This window comes from Pteronotus mesoamericanus, unplaced genomic scaffold (genome assembly GCF_021234165.1).
Source record: "Pteronotus mesoamericanus isolate MK-2021 breed Mesoamerican mustached bat unplaced genomic scaffold, CSHL_Meso_final contig_116, whole genome shotgun sequence".
NCBI lineage: Eukaryota > Metazoa > Chordata > Mammalia > Chiroptera > Mormoopidae > Pteronotus > Pteronotus mesoamericanus.
The window spans coordinates 3370355-3396401 of NW_026555027.1; the positions used below are offsets into that span (position 1 = coordinate 3370355).

The 26047-nt window shown below is 55.9% G+C and overlaps 1 protein-coding gene across 2 annotated transcripts in view; it reads right to left on the reverse strand.

Moving 5' to 3' along the window:
- RUNX1 (RUNX family transcription factor 1) overlaps window positions 1-26047 on the reverse strand; it is a 209915-nt gene that overhangs the window by 50095 nt on the left and 133773 nt on the right. For both annotated transcript variants that reach the window (XM_054578148.1, XM_054578156.1), the window contains 2 exons: window positions 23798-23954; window positions 5188-5292 (listed from right to left, as the gene is read on the reverse strand). In XM_054578148.1, coding sequence (XP_054434123.1) covers window positions 5188-5292; window positions 23798-23954 — 262 coding nt within the window. The remainder of the gene's footprint in view (window positions 1-5187; window positions 5293-23797; window positions 23955-26047) is intronic.

Sequence of the window (26047 nt, forward strand, 5' to 3'; positions counted from 1 at the left end):
ACTTCCCCGAGCCCTGCCCAAGGGGCGACACCATCCCGGTCCTGTCGGGACAAAAATGACCAATGCCAATGCTGCGAGGCGCTGCCTTCTCCAAGAAAAGCTGCATGTGAACCAGAATTGGGGTGATAAACTCTCCTAATAAAATATTTCTGACACAGAGATGTCAGTACAACGAAGCGCAAGGAATAACTGGCGCCGTCCGTAGAATCAGACACCAGGTCACCGCGCCCGGGCCGCTTCGTCTCCATTCTGCTTGCTAACTGCGGGGCCCCGGCGCGGGGCTTAACTTCTCCGAGCGGCCGCTGCTCTTAGCTGCTCTCGCAAAGGCTATGGCAGCGCGTCCTGCCCGCGCGTGGAGCCGTGCTGGGCACACAACGGGCACGGCAAACTATTGTCATTATTATGCGGTGTTTTTATCGTTAAGAGAAAATAATGTGTCGACAAAGAGCGGCACATTAGTCAATCACCAGAACCGTCTGTAAACACTGCTCATCGCACACTTTTCTGGATAAACTTTAAGTGCTTTTAGGTCCGTTATCATCATAAGCGTAGAGGGTCCCTCCACAGGGTCCTCCTTTCACTGGAAACGTACTTGCTATTTAGGAGGCAAAGCCCCTGTTTCCCGCGTGTATGTATGTTAGAGGTTTGCTATTTACACTCAGAATCATAGGAGAGAACGATACTTGTTGTTGACACCATCTCCACAAAGCCCTTAAGAAAGCACCTGAGTGAAGGTAGCCAGGTCCTTGGATGGACCTGTTTCCCACTATAGCTCCCTAGTAAAAAGAAAAACAAAATAAAAACCAGAAAAGTTGGTTGGCGTTCAAAACTGGTGCCCCAGAAAACAGCACGGTCGGAAGTTTCTAGGTAACAGCGCCCCCCCGTTATCTGTCACTGTGACCCTCAAGAGCTCACGCATGGCACACTTCCCGTGGAGGAGGCCTTCACCCCGCGGGCAGACGCTGTCCCAGAAGTGGCCGATATTTGTTTTATTAACCTTTTCAGTTTTTAATTAGATTACTCAGTGCTCCAGATGCAACAGGTTCCTGGCTAGACAGGTGACGATGGCTCATGACATCAGGATGACTGTCCCACTGCACAGCCCTGGGACCCCCCCAGGCCCTGCGGGGGCTCGCCCTCCTCGCCATCGCCTCAGCAAAATATCCTCCCGCCCAGCGCTGAGCTAATTCACACGTTCAGATGACGTCATGGAGCATCTGCGGAGAACACGGTTTGGTATCTCAACATTATCCCAGGACAGACACGCGGCCTGAATTCCAGACACAAGGACCGAGCCACAGGTTTTCATGAGGTCCTCCAAGTACACAAACACACACACACAAAACAACTCTCAAATAGCCTTAAAAAAAAAACATCCTTCACTCTCTCAGGCTCTCTCTCAGGCCGGCAGGCCGAGTAGCCTCCGCCCCGCGCTGCGTGTAAGCACTGACCCCCGCGGGGAACAGCCGCGGGGGAGCTCCTTTTCCGTAACACGCTGGCTTTCCCACAGTGAAGGGCTCCCCTGGCCTGGAACGCCCAGCCTGCCGTCAGCCCCGCCGACGGCCGGCCGGGGCAGGCCCTTCCGCTCGGAGTCCTTCTGTCCCTCCCTGAGCGGCGGGCAGCACGGCGGGGGCTTTCCTTTTGCCTTGTTTTCCCCGCGCGAGCTTGGAGTTGAAGGCTCCGTGCCGGCAAGGCACGCAGCCACCTCCCCTTCTAGGCGACCTTGCAGCGGGGAGGACGGCAGGACGCCAGCGAAGCCAGGACCTTATTTCAAGCCCGAGGCGACCCAGGCCAGGACAGAGGATTCAGTATCGGCCGGGCGCGGATGGAGAGGCGACTGATGGACAGAGAGGCGGATGGACCGGTAAGAGCGGAGGACTAGCTGTCGGCAGCTGCTCACTCTGCGTCCGGCTTCGCCAGCCACGATTTCTTTCTGGCCCAGGCAAATCGCGTCATTGCTCTGGGGCGGCTCTCCGGTCTGATGACGCAATCAGGCCCGAAGGCTCTCGGGCTCCCTCCAGCTCACCCGGTCTCTGATTTCAGGAAACGAGAGCACTTTTCAAAAAACTTGGTGGTGCCAGAGCCATGTGGCAAGAATCACCCAGCATCCACAGCACCGGATGGTGAAGGGACAGCAGAGGTCTCACTGCCCCAGGGGCGGGACGCTGTCTGGGCGTCCTGGCTTACGTGCAGTGACCTCTCTTAACGCCGCCTCAGAAGCGGCTGCGAATGCTCCCAGCAGCCCGGACCCGGAAGCGGCCCGAACGCCTGCCGGCGGATGCAGAGAGGCGGACATGCAGCGTGTGCGGGTATTTCGCCCACACGACGGAGTACCACGCAGCCTTAAAAAAGAGGGAAACCCCGCTCTTCGCGGCAACGGGGCCAGTGGGCCCCGAGGGCGGGATGAGTCAGGCAGAGAAAGGCACATGCTGCCCGCTCTCGCTCCTGTGCGGAGCCGATAACAGCGCTCACAGAAACAGACAGCAGACGGCGCCGCCGGGGGCGGCGCGCGCGGGGGAAACGAGCGGAACTGGCCAGAGGGTGCGAGCTTCCGGCGGCGAGCGGCGTCAAGCCCCGGGAAGTGGTGGACGGCGCGGCGGCCACAGGTAACGGTCCTGTGCGAGGCGTCTGGGAGCTGCCACAAGAGTAAACCGTAAACGGCCTCAGCACACACACACACAAGCTGCGACTCTGCGGTGATGGCCGTGTTAACGGGCTTCACTGGGACCATCACGTCCCAGGATGTGGTGGATCAGATCATCACGTTGTAAACCTTAAACGTACACGTTATGTCACTTATACCTCAATAAAGCTGGCAAAAGGGTTAACTTTCTCCTTTTAAAAAAGTGGCGGCGGGCAGAGCTTCATCAAAAAGATGTATTCCCACCTTGAATCCAGGCAAATAAGAAAACGCAACACTGAATTTAGAAGCCGCCCCATCCCCCCGCCCGCGCTTCGCACACCGCAGAGAAAAGCCAGCGTTGCGGGAGTCACGTGGCAGTCTGCGTGGCTTTGGCTTTTTTCTAGAAGCTGCTGTGAAATGTGAGACTACCTACCTGGGCCTAAAACACCTCTTTATATCATACATATAATTACTCATTTAATTTAATTCTTAATTTAATTTTCCCTGACCCCAAATTCCATTTGGCAAGAAGGACTCCATAAAAATAGCTACCTCTTTGGAGCAACCCCCTTCAGTCTGTTCCGAGTGCCCTTCTCTATAACGACTGTTTTCTTAAGTTATGAAACGGCGGGAAGCCGGGGAGGCCGTACACACAGGCCGCCGGCCACTGCGATTGCACCTGTTCCCCCTCTCCCCGGTGGCTCTTAAAAGTCACAGCACCCTGTGGCTTTCCTGAGTCTCAACCACCTCATAGGCATTTTGAATGTTACAGAAAATACTAGCAATTTCTAGTATTTTGGGGCAAAACCCGCCCTGTTCCACGTGTGGGAGGGCAGACGTCGGGGTAGACACAATACAAGGGGGCACGGCGGGGTTTAGGCGTCTTCCTCCAGGAACTGTTGCTTGGTCAGGACGGAGATCCTGCAGCCCCCGAGGGAGCCTTTCTAGCAGGTTCCTTACCCTATAAGTCAATTTCCTTACACGGCAGACCCCCCACCCTGGGGCCTGGCTATGTGCTCAGCCTGCTTCCTCTTCGGTCCTCTGTAGGGGGCCTGAGGCACCTGCTGAGCTTAAACAGGGTCACTACCAGCCCTGAGTCTGCCATTCCTACTTTGGAAACCCACGAGGCGCGCGCAGTGGTGCCGGGCTTCGTTGTCACCTGCGTGTACAGCCTGCTTTTGACAAATAAAAAGGCCAGATGGGGACAGCGCCATGGAGCGTGGGAAATGGGGCCCGGCGGCCCTTCCCGTTCTGGGTGCTGGGAAAGCGGAGGCCGCCCTGGGTGGCTCCAGCAGGTGGCCAGCTGTGGCCAGGGCGGCAGGAAAGGCTGCTGCACGGTGCCCTGATCCCAGCGTGAAGTGCAGAGGGAGGGCCATGCCCCAGGGGCGACCTCACGGGCGCCCCCACGATGAGCAAGTGCTCGGCCAGACGGGCCTCAGCAAGGCCAGGGAGATGCGGGCAGGGAGCCTCCCCCACCGCCCGGGGCTCCTCCTCCGGGCCAGGCACTGGGCCGTCCCTCCCCCTCTTCCTCAGGGGCCTCCTGTTCTCCCGGTTCGGCCGCTGAGGGACAGAGGGCCGGGGGGCCTGCGGCCAGGTAAGGGCCTGAGCCAGGCTGTACGCGCTTGCTCCGGGGCCCAGGCCCTGGGTCCCTACATTTTACAACTGGCCTCCCTGCGCCTCAACTTCCGGGAAGAGTAGGGAGCCCTGGCTTTGAACCTCTCTCCCCTGAGAAGAGAGGAAGAGCTTCCGGCTGGGGACCCCATACAGTGTGGGGGCGCACAGGTGCTGGGCGGGGCCTCCGGCCCGCTCCACGGATCTGCGACTGTGAGGCGGCCTCTGTCCCCGGGAAGGGCGTGGTTTGGAAAAGAGTATTACCCGTGTTTACTCAAAGATAGTCATTAAGTCACCACGAAGACATCTCTCTGCAGACTAAACAACCCCGCTCCTTTTTAGAAAACTTTCCTCATCGGAGTTATTATGTTTTTTCCCTTTGGTGCCATCTTTCTATATTTACCGGTCTCCCCCCGCAGGCGCTCCCCCCCCCCCCCCCGTTTGGAGCGATCCTGTAACAAGATTTTGATCTGGGCCACGGAAGGAAAACAGTCATTTTCATAGTTTTCATCCCCAGCCTTAACAAAGGACCAAAAGGCCAGCATGACCGATGGGGAGGCCCTTGTGGTCCACTCTGACCCCCAGGCCTTTCTTGGCCCCCCTCCCCGTGGCTGCCTGACCTTCCACTCATCGTCTGGGCCTGAGCCTGCCAGGCTCCACCCGTCCCCAGCCTCGGACGGCCCGGAATGGCTCCCCCGTGTGCTGAGGCGGCCTGGCCTCCTGCTGCCCTCTGAGGGGGCGCTTCGAGGAGAGCTCAGGGCTCGGGCACGTCCGGGGAGCGACGGTGCCAACCGTGCAACGCCTTCTCCCCGCGGGGGCCCGACCCCCAACCCCTGGCAGAGGCTTTAGCCACCCGTGGGCGATGCCAGTCGAACCCAAGGATTGTAAGACGCTGTCCCTGGTGCCCAAGGGTGCCAGCCCCGAGCGTGTGCCAGCCCTGGGGGCCCACTTACTTCGGGGTTCTCGGGGTCCGTCCACGGTGATTTTGATGGCTCTGTGGTAAGTGGCAACTTGCGGTGGGTTTGTGAAGACAGTGATGGTCAGCGTGAAGCTCTTCCCTGTCGGACACAAAAGGACACAGAGGAATGAGGGGATGGCCGCAGCCCTCGGCTGCGTCACGGGCCCTGCCTGGCTCCCACCCTTGACCTGGAAAAGGTGCAGGGCTTCAGCCCGAGTTCCTGGCTTTTCCAATACACCCTTGAACTGGGCTCTGCTTAAATCCTGAAACGCACACCTGTGCTGTTTGTCTGGCTCCAGCCCGTCACAGAGGGATGCGGCTTTTGTTGAATCATCCATAGACAACACAGGATCACGAGAGATTCGTGTTTGTTTCCTTTCGAGGAAAGACTCCAGGGGACGTAGGATCAGACTGACAGCTACCCACTCCCCCAGCCTGTCTCCCCTTCCACAGACTCGGGCCAAAAGGGGTGAGACACAGCTGATCCCTCTTCCTCTCGGGTGCTTTGTACCTCTGAGGATGAGGAGAGTTAGAGTTTCTAAGGTGGAGGCTAAATTAAAATCATTCTCTGTTTTTCAAAAATACTAAATGCACACTGATTTTAAATATTATTTTTAAATGCTAGATGTTGCTAGAGACACTCAAGGGATTGGCCCAACACAATTTACAGTCAATATATGGACTTAAGGATATGTCACCGACAGATTGAGATTCTGAGATTCAGTTGGTTCCACAAAGACCTATGTACACATGACTTTCCCTCCGAACATTTCATTTACACTTACTCCCTGGGCCTCAGCCCCTGACCTAGACGGTGGGTACACAGAACTTTTCCCACCTTACAGAATTTGAGGGGAGGTTAAGTGAGTTGCTATGAGTAAAACCATCAGAACTGTATCCCACGCATGGTGTTCGAAGGTGTGCGTGCGTGCGTGTGTGGTGCTCACTATTAGATTTCTTTTCCTCTGCTTCCCACACCAGGGTCCTGAGGTTTGACTGAGCAGTTGGACCTCCTACGTCAACACAGTCCTGCGCCAACTAACAGGTTCTCCTCTTAATCGTGCAGCATGAAATAAAACCAAAAAGAAACAAAAGGAACACAAAACATGCCCACCTATTCCCCTATTTGCTCCCAACGCCATTCCAAACATTGTCTTTCTTCCTCAAGTTAGAAAGAGCAAAAGGTTTTCAACTGCCATGCATGTTTGATGCAAAAGAAGGCTCCAGAAAGATGCTCAATGGACATCTCTTTGGCCACAGCAAGCCAGTGATTCCTGATCATGTGAAACCCCACCAAACCACCCCCAAGCACTGGCATTCTGTCTATTTAAAGCCCGTGAGAACACCACCAAATGATGGTCAGATGATGAAACCGGCTTTGCCCTGCGTGGCTTTCTAGCCAAGGCCATGGCTGGCCTGACAGGCAGGGCGAGGCGGGCGCCAGGGGCCTGGGCGCCGGGGGGACCGGCGGGACCGGCAGGCCCGGCACCCGACTCCGCTGCCCTGCCAGCTGGCCTTCTCTGCCGGGACCTGGGGAAGCATCCTTTGGCTTGTAGGGATTTGCCATCTTTAGGACATCCTTCAAATGCCACCCGGTGACAGTCCCAATTGTTTTCGACGCTGGCATTGAGCTGACGCGGAGGGATGGGCAGGAGAAGCCGCCGGCCAGGCCCGGCGAGGAGGGACGGCGGGAGAAGGCCGGCACGAGACCGACGGCCCGCCTCGTGTTTGTGGGTGGCTTTCGAAGAACCGGCCAGAGGAGCGAAGGCGGCCGCGGCCCTGGGAGCGGCCCTGTCCCCGCCCCCGCTCCTCTGAGCATTCTGGTCCTTCTGTCCCTTCTCTGTCAACAACCTGCCAGAGTTACTGCCGCTATGGTCAAGCCTGAGTCCCACCACTGCCGCGGCCCCCCACCCCCGCCCGAGTGCCCCTCAGAAGCCAGGGCACTGCCGCCCTGCGGCCTTTCCTCCTCTGCCACCTTCCCCGCCCCCGCCCCAGCCCCTGGTCCGCTCTTCCTGGCGTCACAGTCGGGCGCACAGGGGTCACCTTCCAGGCAGGCTTCCTGGGGACCGGAGCTTGACTCGTGGCTGTGCCGGGGCTGCTCCTGAAGGAGCCTTCACCTCTGCGCAATTAGGGCACCAGTGGAGCGGGGTTTATGGCTGTAAAGGCGTGAGGACACCCCCCAAGGGGGGTCGCGCCCCCTTGACAGAAAGGCGAGAAAGGGTGGCAGGTGGAGGGGCTTCAGGGCAGAGGGGCGGGAGCCGGGGGAGGTTCGGTGAGTGAGAGTAAAACCATTAAAGCTCTATCTGGTGCGCGGTTTTTGAAGGCGTGTAATGAAGAAACAAGGACCACAAACAGTGAGCGATGCCATTGCCCCAGTGACTGAGCAGGTGTGTGTCGGGGGATCAGCGAGCACAGGAGCGGGGCGGGGGGGGGGGGGGGGGGGGGGCTCCTTCTGCAAGGGAGTCAGGAGGCTTGAGTCCGAGTACCAACGGTTTGACCCTGGATCTCAGGTTCCCGGTCCGCGCAGTGAGGGGGTTGCTGGGCCACTCCCTCGTCACTTCCAACTCTGGTTTCATATTCGACAGCAGCCCTGAGCCCCCGTGTGCTTCCCAGGGGGCCTGTGACATCGGCATTCCGGAGCCCGGGAAATTCCCACGTTTGTTTTCCAGGGCCGCGGGAAGAAACTACCACGGACCGGAAGGCTCAAAACAACGGAAACGTCGTCCGCTCTGTTTTGGAGGCCAGAGCCCGCAATCAAGGTGTGGCCGGGCCACCCTCTGTCCGAGGCCGCTTCGGGGGAACCCTCCTTGCTGCCCTCAGCGCCCCAGCTCTGGCAGGGGCTGGCAGCCCGTGGTGGCCCTCGGCTTCCGGAAGCCTCAGCCCAGTCTCCGCCTCCTTCGACAGGTGGCCTTCTCCCTCTGCCTGTCCCCGCCTCCAAACCTCCTCCTTCTTGTTAGGACACTGGTGGCTGGGTGCAGGGCCCACCCTAAACCGGAAGGACCTCGCCTTAAAGCCCATGTCTAAATACGCCCCATTCTGCTGTGGCAGGCGGACAGGACTTTAGGGACCACATAGTCCCGCACGAGCACCGGTCTTGGCACCGTGGGGACAGCCGCTCTGCAGCTCTGCGGCACCTGCGCATTTCCACCTCCAAACGGCCCCGCCCCCGCCCCGCGCCGCCCCGCCCCTGCGCTCCAGCACGACACGGAGAATCGCTGTCTGCGCCACGTGAGCGTTTTGCGGTCTGGGCAGCACCAATGACCTTCCCAACGCTCTCCCACATGCGACTTCGTTTGACCCTCACTGCAGTCTCATGAAGTGAACATGAGCTGTTACTGTTCTCAGTGAACGGGCAGCAAAGCCAAAGGCTCAGAGAGGTTAAGTCGTTCACCCAAAGTCACACAGCGCGCATGCCCGGCGGAACCCGCGCCTCCCAGCTCTGTGCTCGCTGTCCCTCCCAGAGCTGCCACAAGGCCCGCGACTCGTGCCTGCAGCCCCAGGGGTGCCAGCCCCGGGAACCGGTAACCCCCGTCCCTCCACCGCAGCCTCCAGAGTGGGGCAGTGCCTGCGCCCCCAGGCGCCCACGCTGTGCCCAACAGCGGACCACAGGCCTGGATTAGCGTTCAAAAGCAGGTTCTCTCTGAGCCGCGTGGGGCTCCTGGCCGCTGAGCGCTTCATGACGCCTCCAGGGACCACCGAAAGGCCTCCTTCATTGGGGGGTAACCACGGTGAGTATTTGTGAAACCGCTGCTCAAAACGAAGTCTATGATGTACGCCCATCTTCCCAGGTGCAGTCACAAGAAACGTTCGTCCGGCCGAAGCGCCTAGACGGGGCGCTTGGGCCACAGGGACATGGCCCACAGAGGAGGAGCTATTCCAGCAGCTTCCCTCACAGCGGCTCCCCTCTGCCGCTCTGACCGGGACGCCTGCCTCTTGCCTCACAGACAGAGGTGGTGAGGGAGGACATTTGGCTCACAGGTGCATGTGTCATTTTTCAACCGCGGGAAAACGCTGCCTTCCCCTTCTTTGTGTTCTTCCGAACTTGACCGTGGTGGACGGTCAGCCAGTGGGCACAGGGATGGACGCGACGGGACCCGCCAGGCCCCGGCCCATCCCTGCTGGGACACAGCCCTTCTGGGCCGGCACATTAGCCAAATTCTCTCATTCAAATGACCAGTGGGCTGGTATTTGGAGTACGTGGGTGTGGAGCCCGAAGGCTCTCAAGTGTTTTTCTCAGGAAGCTGTAGCTGAACTAGGAAGACGCCGGGAAGGGGAAAGGAGAGCAGGTTCACAACACAACCCCACCCCCGCCGCCCCTGCAACTGGCCCTGCAGGACCAAAGGCAGGGGTGGGGGATGGGGCTGCTGGAGAGGGAACAGAGTCCTTTGTGGGGGGGGGGGGGGCGGAGCTCCAGGGCTCCCGCGGCCCTGACTCTGGCCACATGAGACAAGCAGAGGCCAGGCTGGCGCACAGATGACCCGGGCGCGCTGCTGAAAGGCCCGGCTCCCAGGGGCCACGCCGCAGGGCACAGGGAGTCGCCGAGGAGGGGACTCAGGCAAGGCGGCTGTGAGACCTCCCCTCTCACCCTCAGTTCTGGCCGGAGGTCGGGTCCGGGAAGAACACTGCAGAGAAGCCGAAGTGCTAGGGCTGAATAAACGGCAGGGAGACATGACAAGGTGAGACACGTGTGTCACGGTTTGTAACCTGAAGCCGTGGAAGGGGGAGAGTTGGTCGTACAGTCCCGTGGATGGGGCATGCTGGGTGCCTACGGGACCGCGTGACCCTCAGCCGCGCCGCCTCTGCCCATGTCCCAGCTCTGCCTTCGCACGCTGGGTGGCCTCGGGCCAGCTACGTAACTTCAGCTCTGCCCCCTGCAAAATGGGGGTCATGCCAGTCCTTCCATCTCACAGTGTTGTTGGGCAAGTTAAATGGGATCAGGAACCAGCAAGTCCCAACTTAATCATCCCCAGAGACATGACGAACAGGACACCGCAAACCCAGAGCCGGGGCCGCCTGCGGGGAGGCGCTGCCGTCGGGTGGCGGGTGGCGAGGGGCGCACTTGCGTTCTGCATGGCGGTGGAACAGGCCTGAGGAAAGACCTGTCAGAAAAACGGGGCTTTCTGCTGAACCTGAAGTTCAAGTTCACTCCTGCCCTGCCAGCTGCAGACCTTTGTAAGGCACAAGTGTGGCTGGCTGATGGCCTTTATGAGCCAGCCAGGCCAAACGCTCCCCACGGGCACCTGCACCGCCCCCCTCGGTGCCCACTCATTTGTGCAAACCCCAGAGCAAAGTCCTAAGTGCTTTACTGAGTTGGCAAGGAGGTCGCGGCAAGTATGTCTGGACACTTGCTGCGCTGACACGCTCCCCACGGCGAGGCTGTCACGAGGCCCCAGGCCTGAGCTTTATTAGTCCCCACGTTTACGGGCTCCAGGGCCGGTGACCCCCTGCAGCCACTGCGGTCTCATAAAGCCACGGCCCTAAACAAGCCACTTCCCCACCACATCTGTGGCTAAACCTCAGGACTGTTACAAAAGTGCGCTGTTCCCGAAAGGGCCGAGGGTGGTGAGGGGAACAGAAGCCAAAAAGGCGGCCCTGCCCCAGTTCTTGCCCAGGAGTGAACAACGTATTCAGAAGTCCCGCCCCGTCACGGAAATGTCCTCCTGTGGTTGGTGCCTCTAAGTTGGCTTCCTGGCTGGCCAGGCCACCTGCGTTGGCTGCTGAGCCACTGGGCTGCTTCTGTCACTCTCCTGGGTGTGGGTTTGCATCCCTGAGTCACCTTCTTCTTTCAGGGCAGTTTCTGTGGGATGTGAAACTTGTCCTTGGTCACACAGGGGGAGGCCGCACTTACGGAGAACCAGAGTCTGCCCCAGAGGTCGGATGGCTCAGGGACCTCAGTCTCAGTGTTCTTCACTTGCTCATGCACATTTGCAGGAAAGGACTTGTGCTCCCAACTAAAACACCCCAGAGAGCAAGGGGGGATGAGTCAAAGCAAAAAAGAAAAGCAGCTTCTCAAAACTAACGGAGCCCGGGGAGGCTCAAGCCGGTGCTCGCTGCAAATTCTGGAAATGCCAAAGGCTCCGGAATGTGGCAGGGAGATCTCTCCTTGTCTTGTGTAAATGGTGCCAGGTCTAATTTTGATCATGGGTAACCCAGTACTAAAATTAAGGCGCCCTCAGATGCCAGGAGAAATCTGAATTAGGGGTATTTGTCACAAAACATTCTTAATTTATAGTTCTCACTTTTCCACTGGAACAACCTAGCCGCCAAAACTCATGCTTTTGCTCCTCGTCCACTTCCTTAGCCAAACATGGACCGCTATTTTTGACAGCAGAGCTGCATAATTATTTATCTGGGGATTTCTGAACAGGGTACGGATCCTTCAAGCTGCACGGAACTTCCTGGTTCCTCTAAATTGAAAGGAGTCCACCTGTGCGCGGCGTGCCCGCGTTCACAGACCCTTCCTGCACCTGCGTCCCCAGTGCAGCCTGCATGCGGGAGGCCCCTCCGCGAGCTCAAGGACAACCCGCAGAAGTTGACGGAAAGTTGGGCGCTTAAAATACAGAACTCGGTTTTCCATAAAAATAGCATTTGTCTGGAATGATGGGCCGGTTGAAAAACAGAGCTGTTTTTGCTCAGAGAAAGCCAAAAGCATGCCGAGTGTTGTCCCTGGAGATGTCCTATAAACATGAGTTGTTTGGGGACAGGGACAGCGTTTTACTACTCTTAGCCTCTCCTGATCTGAGGCAATAAAACCATGTCTGACGGACAGATCCTTCTCTGCACGCTTCCGCCGGCAGCTGGCTCTCTGCGTGTCTGACTCCGCACTGGATGCGCGGCGTCCCGTCCCCGGCGCACGGGCTAAGCGGGGCCTCACAGAGCAGAGAGGTGGGCAGACCTTTGTTTTCATGAGGAGCACGAACCGAACCGAGAACCGCGGCCCTTCATACGCCTCTGTGCTTCCCTTCTCCAGGTCTCGTGGTTTCCTTACGATCTTCCTGTCTCTTTTGGTATCACAGGTCTGAGTATCTTGGTTGAGGAACTGAGTTTAAGCCTTTCAGCGCAACCCCCCCGAAAACCCCGGAATTCACAGCCCTCAGTAGGCCGGGGCCACGCCCACGGCCCTACACTTCCTGGTTGGTGCACCCAGATTCTCTAGTCTCTACTCATTGGGCTAGGGCGACAAAGGACAGGTGACCAATGTCCCCTCCCTGGGCTGGCCTGCTCCTGACTCTGCTTGTGCCTGTAGCTCAGTGTCCCACAGCCACGCAGCCCAGTGCCACCCGCCTGTGGCAGACAGGTCTGAAGGACGACATGTTGAAGGGAAGGCAGCTGGGGGTCCTTGGGTCCCACTGACCAGCTTTTAACACCCACACGGCGGCCACAGGAAGCTGTGTGGGCCGGTGGGCGTGGGGGTTGAGCAGGGGGGAGAGGGACGGTCAGGGCCAGGCTGGGTGCAGTCGGCGGGGCGGTGGGGGCCGGCTTCCAGGTGTAGCGCCATTTACCAAGTGGGGTGTGTGCAGCTGGACGTGCACCTGCCTGAGCCACCAGGGTTTCAGGCCCTGGGCTGGTCTCCAGGCCCCCAAGCGCCCTCCCTCCAGGCATGTTTTCTGTTCTTCCGTCTGGACAATTCCCTGCTTCATGCCTGTGGGCGGATCTCCACGTCACCACAGCAAATTCCAGAGGTGACGTCAAGGCCCTCGCCCGCCCTCTCCTGCGGGCGGCCTGAGCCTTCCGCTCTGTCTGCTCAGCTTGGACACGCTTCTCAATGCCTCTGCCCAGCAGCCCCTCATCACCCTCCGCTGTCTCAACCGAGATGGCAGCTTGTCCAGGAAGACCCCCAACCTCTTCACGAGGTCACGCCTGTGCTCTCGCCATGGGGTGGACCCCTCGGAGCAGCAACAGCCTGTTTCACTGTCAGTGCCTTGCTAGCCCTTGAGGCCAGCCCAGTGCCTGGCACACAGTAGGTGCAACTGTGCCTGCCTGATGATGAATGAACGAATGAAATGCCCTCATGGAACCACGGCTGGGGACAGGCCGCAGCTGTAATAAAACAGCGACGGACGTGTGGCGTCATGATCGGAAAGGGTCCTCAGCCTGTGGGAGGCCCAGCCTTCGGCACAGGGACCCCACGTCCCTCCCATGATCAGTGCCCAGTGGGCATCTGGAATGATTACTCGTGTGTGTTTGTGAATATGTGTGAAGTCCCTGCCGTGTCTTGCGTGCTCTCGTGGGACAAGCCTCCTGGCGGGAGAAGGGAGTACGGATTCCCAGCCACGGGGAGCAGAGGGTGGGAGGCGCGACGCTCTGAGCCTTCTGAACCAGCAGGACGTGCGCTAACCCTGCCGCTCCCGCCCCGCCTCCCTCAGCCCTTCTCCCCCGGGAGGGAGAACACGACCTGCGCGGGGCAGCGCTGCCTCGGGAGTCTCACTCCACACACGTCGCCTTGCTCGAATCACCCTGCCAGTGCTCTGGGCCGCAGACCAAGGCCGGCGCCCTCAGCAAGTCCCGCAAGCACGCCTACTTCTCCTTCCAAAGACCTGTAGGCTCACCACAGGCAGACGTGTGCTGCTTTTGCGTTATTATAAATCAGGGGACTATCAGCTGGCACACAGTGGCTTTACTGTAACCTGGGCCCACGGGTTTGGACAGAATGCAGCAAAACAAAACCAGAAACGCGCGTGGCCGTTCACTTGCAGTTTCTGCAGGTGCTGAGATACCCCCTTAAGGCGGCCTCTGGGGAGCCGCCAGGATGTCCTGGCACAGGGTCCCAGGCCAGCTGCCCTGGCACCTCTATAAACTGCCCTGCGCCGGGGCGGAGCCTGCAGTCCCAGCAGGAAGAACATGACGCTGCTGGGCGCCAGCCTGCGGACCCGGCGACAGGACCCGGGGATTACCCGGCTGCGTTGTGAAAACGCAGTGCTTGCTGATTGTTCAAATACGACCGGGAATTAAGGGGCACGTATGAATCATAAATATTTGCATGCCATTAATGTTTGCACAAAAGAGTTGGAAGGGCTGAGTTGGGAGAACTTCTTTTCCCATGAAAAAGCAGTGCTTCGAATTACAGTGCATATTTAATTTCGTCTCTGCCATTGCTAATCTGAAATCTCAGTGCCCGCTGTGCATAACCCTTTCGCAACCTGGCAACTCTGTGGGGCTGAGGAATGAGGATAAGGGTGGATGTCCCCTCTCGAAAGCTGATGCCTTTGGACGCACAGAGAAGCAGAGGCCCCGGTGACTGCTGTTTGTGGCGGGCTCACGGAGCTTCCATCGCTCCCTCTGCAAAGTTACTGCCGTGCCGCGACAGGTCGTACTGGGCAAAGGGACAACGTCCCAAGTATATCTTCCTTAAGGCAATCCATGCTGCACCGCCCACCCAACCCCCAAACAAAGGCAGAATCGAGCTCAGACAAGTCAAGCGGCTTTCCTAGTGACACACAGCTCTAGGCCAGGGCTCTCGGCCAGGGGCGACCCTCCCTGCTCCCCAGGGAACCTCCGGCAATATCTACGGCTGTTTCTGGTTGTCACAACTGGGAGGGGGTGTGACTAGCCATTGAGTAGAGCCAAAGGGGTGCTGCCGCCCAGCTGACCACTCAGTGTGGCATGAGCGGCCCCACAAAACAGCAGCGCAAGGGTGTTCAGCCCTGAACATGGACGGCAACCAGGGCGGGATACGCTGCTCTCAGGGGAACCCAGGAAAGGCCAGGGCTGACCATGGGCGGGCTCCATGGCCCAGGCTGCAGGGTCCTGGGGGAGTCACTCAAGTGATGGTATGTCATGAGCCCCACTCTGTGTCAGGCACTGATCTATTTACCATGTGGACTTCGCAAGACCACGGGGGCCTTCACAAGGGAAGAGCTGGATCCCCTGTGGTTTGAGAATTCTCAGGGGCCCATCTTGGAGGGGCTCCGGGCACATGTTCCTGTCTCCACCGCGTGCTTGGGGCTCAGTTATGACTGGGTGTACCCTGCACAGCGCAGCTGTTCCTGGCTCTTTCCCCAGGGACCCCACGCACGTCCAGGTGAGACGTGGGTGCCTGCGCTCCAGGTCTGGGTGGCCGCCCACGTGCTCCAAGGGCATCGTTAACTCTTACTAGTCTCAAGTGGTTTGACGCGTGTGGAATCTGGGAGCAGGGCGCTCTACTGTGGGGAGCACCCAGGAAGCAAGAGAGTTAGGAGGCGGGGTCTGCACGCCGAGCACACGCGAACAATGGAAACCACCACTGGACGCAGTCAGGGCCTCTGACCAGCAGTGGCCAGCCCCAAGGCAGGGAGAAGATCGGGCCGGTTTCAGACGTTTCCCCCAAGCCATCTCCCCCTGGATCTCCGCAAGGAAAACAGGTCACAGGGGAGCTAACACGCGGGGGCGGGTGGGCGCCAGGTTGCGAAGGGCCGGTCCCCGTCGGCCAGGGCCGCCTGCCTCCCCAGGGCGGCCTCCTGCCTCCCTCCGGCGCGTCCTTCACTCTTATCCCAGGTGTGCCTGCTGAGCCCTGTCCCGGGCCTGCTCGGTGTCTGTCAATGGCATGTCAGGGCCTTGATTTCAGTACCCTTTCATTTACGGGGACACACAGTAGTCACTCATGTTCCGGGACCTGAGGACCTGGGGCCCTTCAATTGAAGCTTGGGGGGGGGGTGTTTCCCCCCGGGGCAGCTGGCATAGCACTTGCATTGCTTCTGCGGGTCCCCGGGGAGCTGCACCCGAGGGACATTGCGGAGGGGCTCCCCGCTGCGCGCCCCGCCCACCTGTAGTGCCACATCGCCTCTCCCGGGGCCGGGAGGACGGTGTGCCGCGGCACACGGACCCCAGCCGCTTTCATAGTTTTAAGACGACTTTCCTATTCAGGGATGATCTCTAATTTTATGTTTTTCCCGTATGTGAACCTTTCGGTATAAGCTTTTTCAGAAACTTTGTAGCGAGGCAGAAAGCGTTTGGGCAGAGAGGCAAAGGAGGCATCTTACAACTTTTCTCGCTGAGAATGCAGCCTGGCCGGGTTCTCCGTCCCGGCCTGAGGCTTAGAGACCGGTTGGCCTTGGTGGGCGGCGGCCTGAACGTGGAGAATGACGTGGGGCAGCTCCCCCCGCCTCCACCCGCGAGGCACCAGGAATACCACCCACACCCCAGTTGTGACAACCAAGCCTGTCTGCTGACATTGCCAAGTGTCCCGGGGGGTGGGGGGGGGGTGTCAAAATCCCCCCAGCTGGGAACCACTGAGACCAATGCAAAACTGATAAGCAGTATATGCTGCACACCTGAAACCAATAGACTATTCAATGTCAAGCGCAGTCGAACAATAAAAAATGATAAGCAGATGGATATACAAGATCCTGACTGTACCTGCCCTGGGGCCCCAAGCAGGACAATGAAGGCAGAACATCTGGAAAGACCCGGTGTTGGAGGACCGCAGACGCTCTCCTTGAAGTGGCCGGCAGACAGAGCCCGGCGAGTTTAGACCATTCCCCGTGAATTACCAAAGACAGACAGACAGACAGGCACTGACCGCACTCCATGCAATGATTTCAAATAGGATGAAGGAAAAACAGCTGTGGAAACCCCAGACCAGGGCCTGGAGCCACTGGAGCCACTGGAGCGCCCCCTGCACACAGCCCTTGCCCCTCACCCTGTGCGTCGAGATCGGACAAGCACGCGGACCACACACCGCCTATTCCTACCCATTGCTTCGTCAGAGCCAGGCGAGCAAGGCTCCTTTGTTTGCAGAAGGGGACTTGGTAAGGGGACTCCTCAAGGGCCACACGCCCCGGGGGGCGGCAGCCAGCCCCCCAGGAACCGGGCCCAGGCGTCTCCCGAGATCTGGAGGCCGGGGCAGGTAACCGGGCTCTTCCGCCTGTGCTCCCCCATGTTCCTAACGACCATCTTACATCATCTCAGAGTAAAAGCAGGAATTAATCTAAGCTGCAAAATAAACAGGAAATTTACTGACATCTTCTTGGAGGAAAAAACGCAGCTTAAGTGGCCCCTACACGAGGGCTTCCTCCCCGAGGACGCCGGGGTTCACGCGTCAGACCCCCGCGGCAGAAGCCATCGAGCCGCCCCAGGGAGGCTGAGGGGAGCGCTCTATGATTTACGGGTCCTCAGCCACCGGAGGCCCGCGCTGAGAAAGCTCAGCGACATGAACAGAATTCCTAACGAGGGGATGCTGCCTGCCCGACGTGGGCTCAGGGAGGCTGGGCCAGCTGCGGGTGGGCCACCCCGCCCCCGCCAAAGGAATCCCTCACGACCGCTCCGGTCTGGACGCAGAGCCGGGCGCATCTCTGCTGAATGCGGGGCTCGCCCCTGGACCTACAAGGGAGGACAGGCACTGCCCTGGGTCCATTCATGCGTGGGCATTGACACGGAACTCTCCGGCCATCCCCTCCCCCCCACGGCCCACGAGGAAGCCGATAAAAACGGCACGCTCAAAAGTATTCACGGGCGGCTCATTAAACCCACGCTGCTCACTAATTTCTGTTAATTGCTTTAGTTGGGCTTCAGCTGAGAAGATGCTATTAGCAGGGGTTTAGTCCTCCCAGGCGATCTGATCCAAGAAGACGTCTCAGTGTAAGCACGCACGCAGGCACCCACTGGCGGCAGGTCCAGCGCGCCCTTCAAACACGCATCGCCCCTCCGCGTCGGCAGCCCCCGGCGACTCACAAACACCCCCTCGCTGGACTGAACTGGCTTTATACTCATCGGCAGAGAGGAAATGGCTGTCAGACAAGACACCATCTCTCTTTTCAACAAGTAATTTTTCTTTAAAAATATAAAGAAAGAAACACAGAATATGTCTTCCATGAGCAAGTGCCTCCACCCTCTCCTGCCCCTCGCCAACCAGCACAGAGAGAAAACACAACGCTGATTTATTAGAACCAGAGCGGCCCCGCGGCCCTTGGCCGGATCTCTGTTTTTGTCTCTGATGCTCGCGGCTGAAACAGGAAGCTCTAAAATCACTCAGCCGTTATTTCTCTCGCAGGCACTTTCTGACTGATAGTCTCTGTCCCCGGCAAACGCAGGCTGGATGGCAAGGAAGGGGTGGCGGGTGGGCGGGGGGCGGGGTAGAGGTCTAGCTTCTGCCCATCGACTCCAAAGCATTGTTCCTACAAATCACCTCAATTTTAAAACGTGGTCTAGCGTGCCCCACGATGCCTGACACTTCATAAAATCAGCAAGAAAACGGTGAAGGGATCAAGTGTGAAACTGTGTTCCAGGCACAAGCAGTTCTCCAGTGCGCTTTTCTCCTGGGTCCCCACCGCCAGGGTGTTAGGGACAGCGACTGCTCTTGGGGGTGGGGAGCAACTTGCTTTAGGGAAGTGTTGTTACTCCTTTATCAGGAAATGCAAAACAGAAGGAGAAACCTGATCTCCACAGATGAATTCTCTATCAGATTGTGGGCCCCAGCTCTTGACCTGCCATCTAAAAAAATATTATTTGCCAAGGCTGCCTGGGGCCTGCTGTATCGGAGGCTGGGTCTTTTTCCATCCCTAGGTGCCCGTTCTGAAGTCTAAAATGAGATTTCAGCCTATATATTTTATTTTATTCTTTTATCCTCACCTGAGGATATGTTTTTTATTCATTTTGGAGAGAGAGGAAGGGATGGGGACAGGGGGGGAGAGAGAGAGAGAGAGAGAACATCAATGTGAGAGAGAAACATCGATCAGGTGCCCCCTGTACACACCCTGACCGCGGATCGAACCCGCAACCTTTTGGTGTGTGGGATGATGCTCCAACCAACCGAGCCCACCCAGCCAGGGCACATACATATTATTTTAAAGTGTAGATCAATCACAACCAAAAAAGGGAGCGGGGGAATGTGGGAAAGTTCATTTTAGTACAACTCATGCCTGTTCCTTCTCTTCTCCGCAAGAGACCCGATGGCCAGCCCACCCTCTTCAGTGCCACCCACGCCACCCTCCGGGGTCACCAGGGGGCTTTCTCCTCCCCGCCCCGCGTGTGTCTGTGTGGCACAGAGAGTGACCTGGGTCCTAGGAGAACACCGTGAGTCGTCCGGGCCTTTGTCAGGAATAGCCGCTCACAAAGACGCGTGTCTCGGTCCTTTCGGAAGCCCTTGGCTAAAGTCACTTCTCTTCCTCTCAGCCACTGTCTCCCACTCGTCTGAAAGGCAGCCTCCCCGTGCAGCTCCCCGAACAATGAAAGACAACGACAAGGAGAATGAGAAGGCCCTGGGTGAGGAACGCACGCGAAGGCGCAACGGCCCCGAGCAGGACGGACGGATGCTGTGCCTGGGAGAGGCGGCCATGGCACGGGTGCGGCGGAGGGGTTTCGCTCTATAGCGCTGGGAAACGGCACTCTTTTGAAAGTGGGCAAGCAGACAGTTCCCAGGGCCGCCAACGCAAACGCAGCCGGCTGAGACCAGCAGCCCCGGGCCTGCCGCTGGCACCCGCGCGGCGCCCCGCAACCAGCACCCTGCAGCCAGGGGCCCAGGACGTCCCAGAGAAGGGGCTGCCCGCTCAGTGACAAAATGGGCTACAGCCATGCACACGGGGCAGCCCTTCAAAGGTCTGAACAGCAGCTTGAGAGGAACCTACTCTCCTAAAAATACAAACCAGTTTCTGGGCACAGTCAAAATGGGGGCAACCGAGAGAGCGCAGGGCACAAGAAGACGGTCTCCCTCCCTGGCCTGTTCCCCTGCCCTTTGCCAGCTCTCTGTGACCGTGCAGCGCAGAACTGGGCTGGCCCTGCACCGTCAAGGCGAAGGTCCAGATTCATAGGTTCTTGGCTGGTCTGTAAATAAGCTACATGGGCCCTGGCACTGAACTCGTACGTGACACTGTGTAAGTGCACGCGTGCATTACCCCCTCCCCCAGCCCCCGGGACGAGGCTTCCAAAGGATTTTCAAAATGATCCGTGATGCTCCCAAAAGATTAAAAGTCACATTCTGAGAGAAGCTGGAAGGCTTTGTGGTGGCTTCTCTTCCCTCGTTCACGGTGTAGTTGATGATATGGTCTGCTAGATTTCCTCTTTGGTTCTAAAATGAATTAACTAAAGCCACGCTCCCTGATTGATCAATTCCTTTCTGACTGATTAGGGACTCGGACAGGGCCGGAAGCGTCCCTAGATTTCATGTTAAAATTTCGTGAACGTCTCCCAGCTGCAGCCGTGGTACACGGTCTCACAGCCGAAAATATCCGCAGCACCTGCCTTAGGTGCTCAGGTAAACTGCTAATTAACTTCGCCAAAGAGAATTCCTTTGCATCCTGAACTTCCATTTTCTGGAGGGAGGGAGAGTCCCAGAGTGTGCGGTTAAGTGTGAGCGGTTCTGAACAGCAACCTGTGTGTTCAGTACAACCTCTCATCGCCTGGCGGCTGCTATTTCTTCTTCCTTGGCAAAGGGACGGTCACTTCGTACGGCGACACCGAGTCAAAGCGAGAAAATGCAACGGGCCAGACATAACCTGAACAAGATTGAAAACCGACCGGAGAGAAGGGAGGGCGGGGAGGGGAGGGGAGGGGAGGAGGTTTGGGCTGCCGAAGGCCTCGCCGATCTGTTTTAGGGGACAGTGTTGTCGGCAAGGCCGCCAAAGCTGGACGGGCAGGTTTTCCCAGTTGTGGGCTGAACCTGAGGTTAGGAGCTGTGATCTGGACATCAGCCAGTCCCAGACAAATCAGTTTTGCAGAACGGAAAAAAAGAACCCTTCCATGTTCAACCTCTGGCAATTCCTCCAAGCTTGACAATTCCTGCAGACGAGCAGCTGGTAAAAGAAAAGGGAGTTTCTTTTTCTCCCCTTCACTGGGAACGGAGCGCGGGGCCCTTGGCGAATCCGCCAGGCCCGGCCTCGGGGCAGAGCATGAAACTGCAGGGCTCCGTGTGGACCAGCCAACACCAGGGCCCCTCGGCCACTGCCTGGTGTGTTGGTGCCAATACGTGCTCACAGGCACATATTCAAAGTCAGAAAACAAGATAGAAAATCCTCTTAAGATCCCTTAAAAAAACGTAATGAAGCTTTTAAAGGGCGAGATTCAGTGTGGAAGACAGAGGCTAATTGTCAAAATTAGTGAGAATCATCAGCTGTCTTCACAATGGGAAGGAAATTACCAAAAAAAAAAAAAAAATCTGGCAGGCTTTGATGTTGACATTCACCCTTGAAAGAGTAAAATCAAGCTGCATTTTACGACTATGGCGAGAAATTATGAGACAAACAGGGCCTTTTGACAGCTCACTTTGTCTTGTAGTACCGACCAAAGAAATAAAAAAAAAATCACTCAAGACCAACAATACACGCAGTAACCTTAACTGGGTCAGACGCTCAGTCGGGGTTCCTGGAGTCTGGAAGCCCTGTTCCTGCTCGTGGGAGGCAGAGGCTCCCCAAAACAGATACTGTCTGTTTATGCCATTTCAATTAATTTTCTCATTCCAGGTTATCAGAAGACAGCCCAGCCTTGTTGTAGCTATTTTACTCTTTGGGTTCTATGCAAACTCAAGGGCGTACTGGCAGGGATCAGGCAGCCAAGTGCAAACAATCCACACCTTGGGGAAACAGTTCACTGTTACCCAAGTAAACACAAGCACCTATTAGTCACCCACTCAAAACAGAAGCGGCCAATGGGATGACAGACCAGCCCCCAACGCCAGAAAAGGAAGCGCGCCGTCTTCCCCGCCTCCTCTATTATCACCGGCTCCACGACGGAACTTCTCCTGGAAAAATGTCGCTGGTGCGGGCCACTGCATAGTTTCCAAAACTTTTATAACCTAAACCTGACACGGGGACCCACACAGAGGCACAGTATGATACTGTCACTTTCTCTGGAAAGGCAACCAAAGGATACTCGGCTCTGAGTTCCGAGGAGTGGAAATCCACAAGAGCTGGATTAAGACTGTTAGCCAGGCTGGTAGGCATGGACCGGGGGGGCGGGGCCTCGGTTTTTTATTGGCTTCTCACCCACTCTTCCAGCTACTCACCCAGAGCCTTCATTGAAGATGTTTTCCAAACACCCATCCCTGCATCATGATGTGAATTCCATTTACTGAAAGGCGGGGACTTTTAATATAACAAGTGAACCCATTTAATGACTTACTGTTCTCTACCTTAGAGCATCCCTCATGCTTTCAATAAGTGGATATAATTCTCTTTGCACTACCCTATTATTAAGATAGTACTGCGAACATATATTTTCAATCATTTTATGTTTTCTAAATTTTCCCTACCGAAGATTCTATTTTGGGAATGCTCCGGACAGCTAGGGTAGCAAAAACCACAGCCAAAAAAACCAACGTGCCTTTCCCCTTTTCCCCTCTTCGACTAATCAAATTCCCTAAGAACACAGATTCTCTTATATTTTTGAAAGCCTTTAGAAAAAGCAATGATGACTCTTCTATTTAAATGTCCACTGATTGTACTTTCATTTTTTTCAATGCAAGAGTCACCTACTGTTATTTGGGTATTTATCATACTTTTTTATTTTACTTAAAAGAACTTTTATTTTCCAAAGATGAGATTTTCAAAACAAACTCCCCCACCGCTCTCCGTGAGCCCTCCAGTGCTTACGGCCGCTCACAGTGCGGCGTCGGCCCCTGCAGCCGGGGCCGGGGCCAAGGGCGGCCCTCCTCCGCCGCCTCCGCCTCCTCCAAAAGTTTGGAAATGGGCAGAAAAGACCATATTTTGCCATGTAAAATGCACACCCATGTTTTTGGCCCAAACTTTCAGGGAAAAAAAATATTTCATTTTAATTTTTTAATTCGACTTTTTATTTATTTACACTTAGATACTTGGGTTTCTTTTGTGTATTATAAAGGAATTTTAGCATGTATTTTTGAACATATTACGGTACAAGAAATTTTATGTAATAATTACAAAACACAAGAACAGATACAAGGCAATTCATGTACTACCCATGTATAATGTGCATCCTCATTTTTCCCTCAAAAATTTGGGCAAAAAGTGCGCATGAAACACAGCGAACTATGGTACTAACACCGCACAGAGACCTGCCCTAACGCACACCGTTCCCCGGGGTAACCCAGGCCTTAATGTTGCTGGTACCTGAGGTGTTAACTGGGCCCCACCCGGCCCCCCAAGTTACAGCATGGCACCCCAATTCCATTTAATAGGAAGGCCACACTGCTGTCAGATTTACCCAACGAGAATGGTACGGCCACCATTTCTGTATCTTTTACCATCAAAAGTTCAGCCTACTTGAAACAGCATTTCCAAAATCATGTACTATACAGTCCTTAACATGATGGGAGGTGGCCATCTGAAACTCTGTCGCCTGCCACAAATAGCGCACAGACCTGGGCTGAGGCCCCCGTGCGTGGATCTCTGGGGACTGTCCAAGAGAACCCAGAGGTGCAATGTGAGTCTCCATGACGGCGAGTTTCGTATTTTTACTCTTTAGGGAGGCGCTGAGGGGTTTCCTTGAAATTCACGATTTATGGTTTACATGTTGCAAATCAGAAAACAAGGAGGAAAAGCTAGACTCTATTAAAAATGTTAAATTTTAAGTATTTTTTTTAAAAGCTTTGATGTAGCAATAATAACAAGCAGACCGTGTTTCTAGGAAACCCATCACAGAAACTTCTGGAGGTTTTGAGGTTCGGGTGGGTTGCCACATAAACACTTTGCGTTTCAAGTTCGGTTATGGCAGATACATACCTCTCCCGCTGCGCCCGACAAACCTGAGGTCATTGAACCTCGCGACTTGGTTCTTCATGGCCGCGGTGGCGTTTCTCAGCTCGGCCGAGTAGTTTTCGTCATTGCCGGCCATCACGGTGACCAGAGTACCGTCTGGAACGTCCCCCAGGGCCACCACCTACACACCAGTCAAGGGACAAATGCAAACGTCAGGAATGGCACAAATTTTGCTGTCATTTATGGAATAATTGTTCTAAAATGAAATGGGTATTATGTGACCCGCGTTAGTTTGCCAAGGAAGAGCAAATCTAAATTAAGCAAAACAGCAGAAAAGCTATGAATGGGAAGATTTGCTTTTAATTCGGTAACGCAGAGCTAAATATAAAATTTCAGATCATCAAACGTCCACCTCAGAAAGCCACGTAAGGTCACACAGCTCAGCTGGGGCAAGGCGAACCGCAGTGAGGGCCTGGAAAGGCCGCGCTTCCTCACAGACACTCATCTCTTCTCAACTCCTCAAATGTGAAAAACAGTCCACTTCCCACTGGCCCGACCTCCCCGGACAGGCCCGAAAGGGCCAGCTTGACTTGTAGGCGTTTCAACTTATTGCTGCTAAAATTGAAATTGTTACAACGGAATTGCTGACGACTCCTGAGCGACGGACACTGTCCCTTTGTGGTCCACCTTGGAAGCCCCTCCTCAGGTCTCCTGTCTCGATTTTCAGCAGCAGTGAACCCTGACACACCAGGGAAAAAATCAGAAATGCGTCCTGTGTTTCTTAGCCATTACAAAGCTGACAGACCTGGGTGACGGGGGCGGGGGGGGGGGGGGCTCACTGCCTGCGCCCCTGTGAGCTCGGGAAGGGACGACGTCACATCGGGGGGCCTGGGGGTCCCAGAGGCGCGTTCCCTGCGTCCTAACAGACGCCTGTGGTTACCTCCGACCCCATGGATCTGAAAGGGGAACTGCTTTAACGCCTCTGAACCAAAATGGATCCCTATCAGGGCTGCTGAAGGAAACGGGCAGGCGCCTATTTTTGATGCTCCAGTAATAATAAAGCGAGTCATTTCAAAGCAGCGTGCCCCGGAGAGGACAACCCAAATGCTGCTTCGGGGAGGAGCATTCATTGCTTGGCCATCACGGGACCCTAAAATGAGCCACTATTTTCTTGGTCTAGAAATTTATCCTGAGCTACATTTCCATTGTTTCTACTTTTCTCTAGTGATCAGAGAATTTCAAGCGAAAATGTCCCCAGTTTTTCTTGTTCTCGTCATTGCTGATATTTCTCATCAGCAGTGAAATCTGTGCTATTCACCCCAGTGATACAGTTATTCACATCGCGGTTTTGCTTTTGAGTCAGGACAGCGAAGCCCCTACAGCGCTGACCTCTTCTCCTGGTTTCCACCTCCCAAGCTTTGCCTCATCATTGCGGCCTAAATTTTTGGCTAATACCTATGTTTTCAGGCCTTTTCTGTCTGGAAATGAGGCTGCCCAAGGGTCACGTGCATGAAAGCAGAGCCTTGCTGCTCGACATTCCAGCTGCGCGGCCTGCTTAGTCATCGCCCCTTCCCCACGCCCTCCACGCGACCGTCTGTCGTTTCTGTTCATCCTGATGCTTCAGCTCCTGGGTTCCAAGAAGTGTGACAAGTGACCCAGCTCGCTCTGGGGGGCGGGGGGGATGGCGGGCTGGCCCCAGGAATACGGGCTCTCAGGCACTGGGCACTTTCTCACCTATTTATCCAACTTGCTCCGTCCAACAAGGTCTGGTCTTTTATCTTTCTTTCTAATCATTTCCATCCAAGTGTGGGACTTTTTTTTTTTTTTTTAAATAAAGGAGATTTAAAAACACAGCTATTTATTCCCCAAGCACCCTCTAATTAGGTATTTAGTTCCCATTATAAAGGTGATGTTGCCGTTTAATTAAGAGCAGTAAAAAGACAATTCCCTTTTGTTTCAAAAACAGCCCTGAAATAAATCTCCCTGATCAGTTATTCAGTTATTGTTGCCATTTCCCCTATTCCCACAAAATGTGCTGGCTTTATTCTGCTCTTAAAAAATTCAGAGTCTTACAAATTTTTCCACTTTTTCTTTTTTTCTCCATTTTCAGTTCCCTCTGTAAAATTAGCTCACAGTGTCGACATGTCCCCCTTGAACACATATTTTTACTTCCTCATCCCCATCTTCCTGTGATGGCCTGGCTTCTTGATTTTCATTCAACCCTCAGTAAGGATCAGCCACATGGTTTTCACACTGAACCACTCCTGTGAAGAG